Source organism: Morone saxatilis, unplaced genomic scaffold (assembly GCF_004916995.1).
Source record: "Morone saxatilis isolate NCDOM2014 unplaced genomic scaffold, NCSU_SB_2.0 Contig3, whole genome shotgun sequence".
Taxonomy (NCBI): domain Eukaryota; kingdom Metazoa; phylum Chordata; class Actinopteri; family Moronidae; genus Morone; species Morone saxatilis.
The window spans coordinates 7,815,820-7,827,630 of record NW_023339873.1 but is presented as its reverse complement, the minus strand read 5'-3'; the positions used below and the strand labels follow the sequence as shown (position 1 = coordinate 7,827,630).

Here is an 11,811-nt window from a genome sequence, read left to right as displayed (position 1 = left end):
CCAGATGATTGTACTACATGATCACCAAAGTCAGTAGGATTTAGCATCTGGGAACCATGAATGTCTGTATAAACTCTTGTGCTATTCTATCTAGTAGATGTTAATCTATTTCACAGGATTTCTTTTTTGTGCAACATAAACATTTAGAAAACCACCAAAATTATTTCTACATCTGGGCACTATGAATATCTTTACCAAATTCATTAAGTAAGTAAATAAGTTGTCAAGGCATGTCACTAAAAACCAAAATGTCAACCTGCTAGTGGCACTTGAGGAAAAGTCAGGAGATCTCTGATGAATTCATCCTCTGGGGGGCCATGAACATGTGTGCAAAATGTCAAACCATTCAATAATGAGATATTCAGTCTTTAGATCCTGCTGAACAGTAGCTTTCAATAAAGAGAAAGCCAGCTGAAAAAATGTTTATGTATGAATCGTGCTTTCATACATTCACTCCTTCTTTGTCCACTTCTTGCTCTTCTTCTGCTGTCCTAAGCCATTACTGGCTTACACTCAGTACAAGGCCTTGGATCAAACCGCCCAGCAACACAATGCAATAATTGGTTTCTGTGTCCAATTTCTGTTTAATCAATAACCCGTCGGCCACCAGTGGCTGAGGGGATACATAACAAACAACAAGCAGACACATCTTCACAGCAGCCATTTCCAGATGGGTGCCTTCCTCTCCCTGTGGCGGTGTGTGGCCATCGCACTGGCTCTGTCCACCATTTCCCATGCATTACATCCAGTGCACGAACACAAAGGGCCTCCCTTTAAGAGCCCATCAAGCGTGAACACAGAGCCAAACACAAATTAAAGAGAGGGTGGTTAGGCTGTCTGAATGCCGGTAAATGTACTTGAGGGTGACAGGTCAAGGGATCAAGAGGTTATGCAGGATGGGAGAGAAAATGTGCATGGCGTTAGTATTTTCACTGAAACAAAATAAACATTTTCTGCTACCTACATTTAAAATGTATCTAAATTGAGAGTTAAATTTAACAGCTAAATCTGCAAATTTTAAATTCTTGTATAATTATAAATAATGTGTTCAAAATTGTTAAAAAATGTGCGGTAATCATTCTTACAGTTGATATATAACAATTTAGAAAAGGGTAACTGAGAGTTTTAATGTTTCCAAAGACACATAGTGTGAGATATTTGGCCACCATTTACTATTACTGCAGATAAAGTTCATTAATAAGGAAAATGCAGTGCTGCGAAAAGAACTAGAACCAAATCCACAGAGGTTATGAGTCCAGAAATACAATTTCCCTTACTCGCCCACTGCTATAAAAAACAATTACAGAAATCACTGGTGCATGAACATTGTAATTTGGGCCAAATAAAATCCCATTTCTCGTTTTGTGACGAATGACACTGCTCGGAGAGAGGGCACCAGGATAAAATGAAAGTTTAAAGCCACGCAGATGCTGTTCTTCAGTTCATTAGGGTTTCCAGTTTTATTGGTTCATCATTATGACATGATAAATTAAGACATAACAAAAGACAGAAGTCATCCAGTTAGATTGAGAACGTCCCCAATAGCTCAAACAGACTTGCTGCTTGGCACATGCAAGATTAAGGCTTTTAAGAGCAATGACATCAATGACACGTAAAAGTTCCAGTTTTAATGAACAATGTTAGAAAGAAGACAACCTGCTTTTATAACCGTTATGCTGTCAGCTTCATTTTTCCGTCACAAATGGCTCAATTAGACATAATATTAACTTCACCGTCAGTGTTACTGAAACCTGCAGGCACAAAATCCTTATTTTTGTTTTCAATGTATTTCTTTCCACTTATTCTGTCACACTACAACAAAGAAAATAAAATCACATGAAGGGTCACAGTTTCATTGATTGTCCTGGCAGTACCGATGGCAGTAAACTGATGTGAATGCACAAACAAGGTTTTATTTACTTTCAGGAGTGTGAAGCTTCACTTCACCACATGACAGGGCAGGTCGATCATCATCATTCGTCACGGAAGGGTGGTGGGGGGGGGACAAACCAAATGTGAAACAACAAACACACACAAACAATCTCATTCAGTAACCCGAACACACATACATGCACACACACGCGAAGCCTTCCCACGTCTCTCACTGGTCCTTGTCATGGTTAAGGGCCCGGTTAACAGCTGATGGAACAAAGAGAAGAAGAAAAAAATCCACTATATTTTGCAGAAAGGTAAAAAACAGACTCAACAGATTATTGTGTGTGAGGATGTATTTTTACAGTGTGGTGTGTGAGGGTAGGGCTGGGCGTGTGAGTCTCTAACTGACTGAATTTCTGTCACATCAATAAATTTGATACATTCATTCCTTTATATAGGCTGCCACCTACCCCTGTAAAGCAGCTGAAAGTACAAAAGAAACCCCTACGGGCATGAGAGCACAGCCAGCCAGAGTTAGCTGTGTGGGTTCTTTTCATAAGTCGAGTTACGGCTTTGTTTCAGCTAGCTGTTTTAAGTGATGTTATTACGTGTGTCCGACACACGATACAGATCAAAGCAAAGCTTATAGTGGCATAGCGCAGTTACACTAACGCTAGAGACTTAGAGGTAGAGAGTGTGGTTGCACTCAGGGAGCCAGGAGTGGTAGTTGTGGCAGTGGAGTCAGGTTAGCTCAGTAGTTAGTTCAGTATGTTCAGTATTTTTATTTAAAAAAAAAGAAAAAGAAATGAATGCTACAGTTCTTCCAAAAACCGAGCAGAGTTCAAACTTTCTTTTTTTACCAGCAGCCCCAAAGTTAGCTACGCAGCAGTCGACAAGCTTTTGTTTAAATATTTTACTGTATTTCCACAACAGTTATTATAGCTTATTTTTATAGTCAGAAGAGATGTAAATTAGAGCCTATTTCACCTTGATTTTCCTGTTTTAGCAAATATATACCTAGAAGTTTTATTAGCAACTCAATATGTTACATGAACATTACTCAGCATCATAATTTACGTTTATTGTTCAGTACAAATATTCAATAAGATATTTACTGTGAGGATAATCTTGTAAACAGCTGTATTTAATACGTCATAATAAGGTATATGAGGTAATTAACTGGGATATTAATTTCAGGTGCCCAGCCCTATGTGAGGAAATGCAGAAGCTAGTCTGCTGTGAGGATAAGTAGCTGCAGTACATAAGGATAAATATAGATATGGCTGTACTTGCATGTACACTGTAGTTGTCTCACCCTCCTTTGTGACTGTCTCAGTTAAGCTCTTAGCCTTGGAACTCAGATCGCTGACCATAGTGTCCATGGTAGCCTGGTGTTTCAAGAAAAAAGGCCGGATCACACGGTTGTACAAGATCTCAGAGCCGTTCCACGTCACCGGAGCCATGCACCAAACCAAGAACAGGCACTGGGGAGAGAGCAGTGGGCAGATGGTTAGATATTATGCTGCTGTGTAACCTCCTGTCCAAAGTGACTGTTTGGTTCTTTATCTTGTGTGGTAATAAATTGAATAACTCTGGGTTTTAGATCATTATTCTTTCATTATTTTATCTGCAGTTAATCAAAAATAAACATAATTGTTAGTTGCAGCCCTAAAGTACACAGCCGTGTGCACTGAGCAGGAGAAGTGTTAGCAATTTGCTGAAATGTGTGCTGTTGTATTGTTGTGTTACATAACAGTCCTAAGTTAATTTACCATCTCATTGCACAGTCTGAGGCATTGTTTATTAATCCTCTTTTTCCAGGATTAAATTTATTCATTGAAACCAAACCATTTTAATGAAGACAATGTCGACCGTGGCAATTAGGCCACAAAAACTGGATAGTGAGGTGATTTTCAATGTTCAAAAGCAGGGCTTATAGGGAATATGTGGGGTCACTTTGTCTCATAAAATAACTTATATAGTTATATATACATATAAAACTTCACTCAATTTATGACGACAGTCATATCTTACAGATCAAAACAGACATGAAAAGGTTTGAAACGCCTTTTCTGTCACTGATGGGGATTGTTCTGTTCTAATTGCATGCTACATATTACTTGTGTACAGTATGCACAAGTCTATACTAATCTTAGTATACAGTTTTTGGAACTACACAGGAACAACATACTTTGCAATTATTCTTTATAGGTTTTAGAACATAATTGTTGTAAAAAGAGAGTTTGACATAAATTATACTGCCACTTAAATTAGACTTCAAGAACAGCAGTCAAAATGTTTCATATTTTTTCTTATTTGTTTTTTTCAATATATTTCTGCAGGTCTCATTTCATTCGAATGTCTTGCAGCCTTGATTTGCTGCTCTGTTTTTTGTGAGTTTTCCAGTGTGAGATATAGCAGAATTGCAGAAAGCATCTTCATTATTTTGCCATTACAGGACTTGTCCACAAGAGTGCGCTGTTGGAAAGCTACAGTGTAGAGGCCCTAAAGACTGCAACCCTCATGTGATTCAACACCACATGACTGTGGTTTCACAGTGAAAGCAGACTTAAGTCAGTTGCCAACTTTATATAGAAACTAGACAGTGACAATAATAAGATAAAAAAACTACCACACAGAAACACCCTTCAAACCAAAAAGGTCAGCCTACCTTGCTGGCATAGTAAAAGGGGAACCAGAAGAGGAAGATGTCAGAGAAGGCCTCAACGATGCTGAAGAGTCCATAAACAACCCAGTAGGTCAGCCACTGTGTGTCATCCTCCTTAACCTTGCTCTCGATGGCCTTAATGCTAAATGAAGAGGAAGACAGGTTTAAATTACAGCATAAACACTACATAAATATACTACCAAGTCACTGAGGCTCAACTGCATTTAAAGATACGTGGCAGAGGAGTTTTTGAGAACTAGTTTGTGATGAAAGTACCAGCACACACTTGAGGCTGCTCATTAAAATTTGGTTTTCCAATTGTTTTATGTGGCAGGAAATAATGTGTTTGTTAGGCATGGAGGATGTGAAGAACATTTATTGTTTAAAAACTAACTGCTTGTTTAAACTAAAATAAAAATGCAAAGGGTAGCTGTAAGCTGCACTACACTAAGTGGGTCTTAGCTCAACACTCACATGCCCATATATACAATGAAAGACTTATTGGCCACTGTAATCACTCCTCTTCTCCATAGTGGCTGTAATGTAACCCCTTCCTGGCAAGTCTTTGTTCTGTGCAAATAACATCCAGAAGTTATATGACGCGATAACCAGAGTTAGCCAAATACAGCAGAGTGGCTATTTTCCAAAGTCTTTTTAGTACAAGATTCTCTTTCCTCAGACAGTCTTTTTCTACTGTGACATATTAAAATGTCTTTCTTTAGTCCATAAAGTAAAAACCTGCAGGATCCGTGCTCATTTGTAATACTAAAGACAAAATGGGCCTTTTTCACAGCACACATTTTGACATGCTGTATGAGGAAAAGCACATGAATAATCAATGAATAATTAACAATGGCTGCATTCCATTTAGATGTGTCACCAAACTTGGTGCAGTGTACACTGGCTGACTGAACAGAGACATAATTATGGATTTATAGATACACCAGCGTGCTTCCTGTTAACACAAATCATAATGCCTGCTGGTTGGCACTAAAATATGTGTCCATAAACTACATTTAAAAAAGTGTATAACCATTTTAAATGCATTCATTTCCTACAAAATGTGTGAAATAAGCTTAACTTCATACATACGAGAAATATGCTGGATAGACAAAGCCAATCAGGTTGCAGAGCAGTGAGGCTCCATATCCAAACAGAAGATACAGCCCGAGAAAACTCAGAAGACCTGCAGGGGGAGAAAGATGAGAGGCAGCAGTGAGGTGACAGCAGAAGACGGGCCAAAAAAAGGGGAGGGGGCGAGGTTACCCAGTTACAAACGCGTCTAATGTCAAGCCACATTCATATGCTGTCAACATAGTGCGTCTGATACCAGGATGTCAGGCCAGCACAGTACCAGGATTAGGAGGAGCACTAAACACAAGTCAAACATTGATACTCAAATGCAGTTTGTGTAAAAGTTGACTTTTAATACACTCCAAAGCTCACGGCCATGTGAGACAACCCTCCGCTGTACACCTCAAGTATGTGAGAGATTGCACAAATGCCAAGGGTTTTCCATAACCTGAAACAAAGATTGCATTTCTGTTACAGTGTATGTGTAATCTACAAAGCAATCGTAACAGATTAAATACAAACTGGGATTTTCACATATAATGTATATTTATTTTTGGTGCTTAAGGTAATAGTTTCATTAAGAGCTGAAAAGACTAGTTGATTAATTAATCAGTCAATCTATAGAATTGCTCAGTACTTAATTGTTTTCTCAATCAAACGTATCAAACATTTGCTGTGTTGATGCTTTTCTTTGTCGTACATGATAGCAAACTGAACTTCAATGATGAAAATAGTTGCAAGCCCCAGTTTTATTTCCACAAGTATGATGTACAATACATTCTCTCACACATACACTCATTAACCACTTTATTAGGCACACCTGTACAGTGTGATAATATCCAATACAACCTTTTCTGCCATAAAGTCAACTTTTATGGTGCCTACAATGCTTTTGTTGACACTGTCCAAGAGGTTTAAATGATATATTCTATCAATTCAGTCTCAGTTAGTGATGGTGTTATACTGGACTACATTATACTCAGGTGTTTCTAATAGTCTTCTCCCCTCATATATGTAAATACTCCCTATTTAAAGATGCCGTAACCTGTGCAAACTTATGCAAATCCTTAAGGCACTCGAAAAACCACTAGACTATGGAATCTGTATCGGTACCTGACGTCAATCCGATATCAGATGAGTGAATTGCATCAGTATCGGCACCAGATACTAATAGGACTGGTCAGCGGTCAGTCCTAACTTTGATAATGAGCCTGAAGCTCTTTGTGTAGCCGGGACATGTTCACACACTCTATACACTGTTGTAGAAATGTATCAAAAGTTGCAGGATTTTCACGATAATGTAGTCCAGTACAACACCACCTTTATCTTTGACCTCAGTAAGAAACATATAATTACATTTACATTTCACCAAAAACTGAACATTAGAAACTTTGTAAAGAATTTATGGCAGAGCTGTTGTATTGAATTGTATTGAACTGAAATAGATTGTACAGGTGTACCTAATACAATGGTCACCAAAAAAAAACAAACAAACCCTGCAGGACAATCAGCTCTGTATAAACTCAACTGTATGCTGCTTACTCTTAACAACAGAAAGTTGGCTGCATGACTTAATCCCTCAGAGGCTTAAACAGCTTGCTGGTTAGCAGACAGAAATATGCTGACTTCAAAGCAAACATTTCAAAGTCCGACCAATCATTTTATCTTATCCATTTCTTCCTGAAGTGATTGATTTATCCGAAATTAATCATGTTTCTTCTTAGATTTTCCAAATGCATGTTTTCTTAATGTTTTAAACTCCCAGGCCTGTAAAACAAATTCCAATCCCAGATATTTTTCAGAGCTTTTGTCTCTGTGGGAACAAGAGGAATGACTCAAGCAGACATCTTTAATGCCATATATCATTCAAATGTATGCAGAACTCAACTGCCGATATAAAATTCATCTACCACACATTTCATGAACATAATGAGGTTATCTAAAGCACTAAAAGCCTTTGATACTGTTGTAACCTTCGCCTGCTCTTTCCATCTCATTTGTTTGTCCCAGCTCATATACAAATATCCAAACGCAATATTATATCCAATGAAGGGAAAACCGGAAGAACTGGTTGAAATGAAGACCCTGAAGAGACAGCTGACACTGCAGTGTGCACAATAACACGTTACATGGGGAAATCATAAACTGACACTTTTAATTAGTCAGTCAGGGATGAATAATAAAAAGCTGAATGATGGCAGCAAACATTTCAAAAGCAGCATGCCATCTGGCTCTGTTCTGTGAGCAAGCAACTTGTGAGCGGCTCTAAGAAAATGAACAATGAGACAGAACATAGACTTCACAGCCTTAAATGAAAACACATGTCCTATTCGTGGAGAAACTGAAAAAATTACACAGTTGTGTAATCCTGTAATGTATGAGTCAAACTACTTATTAGAGCTGCAGGCCAGTAGTTGCATTTTGGCTGAAAAAACAGTTCCTCTTAGCATCCAATCATCACAAACCACAATTGATATGAGGGGTGAGTGGTTGAAGTTGACTTTAAAAACACGAACAAACAACCAACAGTCGCTCGCTCAGTGAGTTTGGCTGCACACACAGCAGAGATGAGACCTGTCTGCTCCAGTCGGCACTCACAAGAGTTAGCGTGAACGTTTCTCAGCTAAACAGCAGACAGTACTTTGTAACTCTGTCGGACTGACATGGCCGGATCAAGGCAAAGTACAACACAACATCATAGTGAGCCAAGAATTTCTTGTCTGGAACCGATTATTAGTGTACATGTTTGCAACAAGTATGCAATGTGGCCAAAGTATGAAATGAATGGCTGTTGTCTCACTAACAAGCTACATGTAACAAGAAACTAACAGCCCAGTTCTGCAAACAGGACAGGCCGTGGTACAGTTTGGCTGCTCTGTCTGCTTCTACCTTCTGCTAAATGCAGAGTAGAGATGAATCAAATGTACTGTGGGATTGTATTTGCATACATATCCTCAGTATTTGTTTTGCAGGCTAGTCTGGTGGTTTGTGTGGAACAAAAACACAACTGTTTTAATGCAGGTCTGACTTTAACTGACACCAACTGCATACCAGCATACCCAAACTGTTTTTTTTATCATTTTATTAATCTTTAGAGGGCAATGTGGGTACGTGTCATATCAGCTCATCACAGATACATCAGTATCATATGTGTCAGCCTATGCACAACAAGAAACTGCAGCACATAAATGCCAAAACCTTTTTTATTGATCTTGTTTTGTTTTGTTAAATATCAGAAAATAGCTAAAAGTGTCCATCATGGTTTCCCAGAGTCCATGCTGACATTTTCAAATATCTTCATTTGTCCAACCAACAGTCCAAACCCCAAAGGTACTCAATTTAAAACCAGAGGGGGGGAGAAAGAAAAGAAAAGCAGCTAATCTTGGTTTAAAACATTACTCGAATGATTATGCCTTATCAAAACTGTTGCTAGGCAATTTGCTGTAAACACTTGTGGATTAATCCACTGATCTTTTAAGCTCTGGTTTTGACAGGGTGTTCCCATTATGTACTTTGTTACCTGAGACAACATATGTTTATTTTTCAGCTTTAAAGCTTCTTCAGCTTTTGCAGCGTACTGCATATTGTGTACATTACAAGTATCCTTACAAAAATGTTTTGTGTTTGTAAATTATCTACTATGTTAAAAAATAAATATCTGCTGATACATTGTGATCACATTTTCTTAACTTTCAAATATCAGCCTCCAAAATCCAACATCGGTCGGGGTATAATGTTTGCACCGCTCTCTATATTTGATGCTGTAAACCTCAGTTGAACATACCCTCTGGGCTTTTTGCAAACAGGCTGTCTGATATAGTGCAGCTGAACACAAAGATTTTCTAATACAGCACTCAACATCCACAGATATTCAATTACAAATCCCATCCTCTGTGACCTTGAAATCGGCAGATTAAAGGCAAACCGATGTTACGTTGCGAACTCCCATTTGTGTGGATCAATTTTGAGCAAAGACAGTGGGTTTGAATGTAGGTCACCTAACGTGTTTCCTGTAGTGTGAGTGGCATCCTAGACAAAATGTTACCTACATAGCCGGAGGTGTTTGGCTTTTATTGACATCCACTGTGCAAACAGACAAACAGAGCAGTGTAAAAACACACACACACACACACACACACACACACAAACACAGCATCTATAAGATAACTGAGAGCAGCATGCAGTTGTCATCCTAGAATCTCTTCCCATATCTGCCTTGCTATGGATATTTCAGGATGTGATAAAAATACACCCCCCACCCCAGGGGCCAGCTGTTGCTTGCCCTGAGATATTAGAAGCAGTTCATTTACAACAGCAGTATTTTGAAATAGGTGTGTGTGTGTGTGTGTAAAAGGGTGATACACCAACTCTAATCTTGTATTGCAGCATAAGGGTCTGAGCTGGATGAACTTTGGTATTCGGGCTTGTGAAGGGTAATAAAGTGAAACACAGTTTAGACAGCGGCACAGGATATGAAACCACACTGAAAGCCCACGTAACTCATGCAACAGTGTGACCACAACCGGGTTGCCAGGTTGGGTGGCAACCTTACCAGCTAAACACGGAGAATGCAGACAGCTTTTTGGTGGAGACGTTAAACGAGTTATTTTATTATCTCTCCAGCGTTTTAAAAAAAAAAGGAAATTAAATTCTTCATACATACCCAAGGTGATATATTCTCTCTTCACTCCCGTTTTTTCTTCCAGCTTCGCCAACTGATCTGTCACAAAGTTCTTCTCATGCAGCAGAGTCACAAAGCGCTCCTTGAACTGACTCATTTTCGGGCTTTTCCTGAGCCTTTGGCCGACAACAACAAGAGAGGTGTTACACTGTGCCGATGCTTGTGGGATTTACGGTTGAAAAAAAGGAGGTTATTTTACTAACCTTTGTTTGATTTACCCGTAAAACTTGCCGTTGTGTGAGCTGAGCTGGTTGGCTGCTGACGCCGAGTTGCTGTGGCAGTGGGGGGAGGAGTTTGAAAGTCGCCCGTCGACCAATCACAGAGCTCCATTGAGCAACGTTGACTGCAGCAGGTGATAAAACAACGGTTTGTGCTGTAGGTGGAAGGGAAAGGTAGAGAGAGGAGTTATGTGCAGGTTTAAGCCCTTTTTTAACAGCTAAAACACACACTTATTGTTTTATCTGCATGATATTTCACGACTTTCCTGAATTTTTTACATGTAAAAACTTTTTTCAGATAGCCTGACTATTACTGTGGGACACAGGGACCCCAGCTGTGGAGCATGGTTTACAGAGGTGTAAGAAAATATATTATTGTAGTATTTTCTTATGTGATATTATTTCAATTCTCAAAAACACCAGTGATTTTTAAAACCCCAACGTTAGCAGTGTTGTAAAAACGTTAAATGAGGGCTTTTTTTACTCAAATGTTCTGCATATGGTGGTGTGTTTTTGCATGTGAGATACTCTGAACTCACGATACAATACAGTACAATACGATATAGGGTTCACAATAAGATTTTCTCACCATTTTATTGTCTTTAATTGATAGTGACAGCTGAAGAGTGACAGGAGTGGGGGTGAGTGACACACAGCAGGGGGCCACAGGTCAGGGTTGAGCCCATGGCAGCTGCCTTGGTATGTGGGGTGCCACCTCTACTAGGTGAGCTATCCTGGCATTAGATAATAAGATTCCCTTATTAGATAAAAATCTATAAAATATATTTTTTCTTATTTAAAAAAAAATCAAATTATAGAATCTCTATTTTATTTCATATTTCCTTTTCTTTGTAAAAGGGGAAACAGAAGTCTCGATACCACAATTGATATCACAATTCATTTTTCATCTCACTGATTTGAATATTTGTCTTGCAATATAACTGTCTCATGCAATATAACAAAGCACACAAGTACTGTAGTAAAGTCCATGTAGCACACTTTACATGACAGAGAAATATAAAAACACAAGAAGGTATTACAATAAAAAGAGAATAAAATAAGGGATTGTTATTGTTGTTGTTGTCTTTACTGTAGCTTTACGTGAGTATTTCCATTTTCAGCCCTCACTACTTGCGTATAAGATGCTGCAGATGCAAGTAGACCCCCATGTTGTTTCCTGGATTACAAACTCTGACCTAGGGCTGGGCGATATATCGATATAAAAATATATCGATATATTTTTAAATGTGATATGGAATTAGACCATATCGCATATATCGATATAGTTATAGCAA

The 11,811-nt window shown here is 38.7% G+C and overlaps 1 protein-coding gene across 3 annotated transcripts; it reads right to left on the bottom strand.

Moving 5' to 3' along the window:
• Positions 1 to 1,431: 1,431 nt before the first annotated feature.
• On the bottom strand, positions 1,432 to 10,647 carry zgc:101744 (uncharacterized protein LOC541409 homolog). 3 transcript variants are annotated; one of them, XM_035674314.1, is made up of 6 exons: positions 10,502 to 10,647; positions 10,281 to 10,414; positions 5,636 to 5,729; positions 4,547 to 4,685; positions 3,169 to 3,359; positions 1,432 to 2,139 (listed from the first exon to the last, which is right to left on the bottom strand). In XM_035674314.1, the coding sequence occupies exons 2-6, from the start codon at positions 10,393 to 10,395 to the stop codon at positions 2,133 to 2,135; spliced, it is 546 nt and encodes a 181-aa protein (XP_035530207.1). In that variant the 5' UTR covers positions 10,396 to 10,414; positions 10,502 to 10,647; the 3' UTR covers positions 1,432 to 2,132. The 3 variants fall into 3 exon arrangements, with proteins under 3 accessions (XP_035530207.1, XP_035530204.1, XP_035530205.1); XM_035674311.1 differs by having other exon boundaries at positions 3,191 to 3,359; positions 10,502 to 10,646; XM_035674312.1 differs by lacking the exon at positions 10,502 to 10,647 and having other exon boundaries at positions 3,191 to 3,359; positions 10,281 to 10,495.
• Between the last annotated feature and the right edge of the window lie 1,164 nt (positions 10,648 to 11,811).

Bases quoted from the DNA above. Each gene is read 5' to 3' on its own strand.
- zgc:101744 (XM_035674311.1), bottom strand. From the start codon at position 10,395: ATGAGTCAGTTCAAGGAGCGCTTTGTGACTCTGCTGCATGAGAAGAAC. The intron at 4,686-5,635 runs GTATGTATGAAG...CTCTTCATTTAG, and splicing joins GTCTATCCAGCATATTTCTC to CATTAAGGCCATCGAGAGCA. The intron at 2,140-3,190 runs GTGAGACAACTA...TTGTTCCATCAG, and splicing joins TGAGACAGTCACAAAGGAGG to CTGTTAACCGGGCCCTTAAC.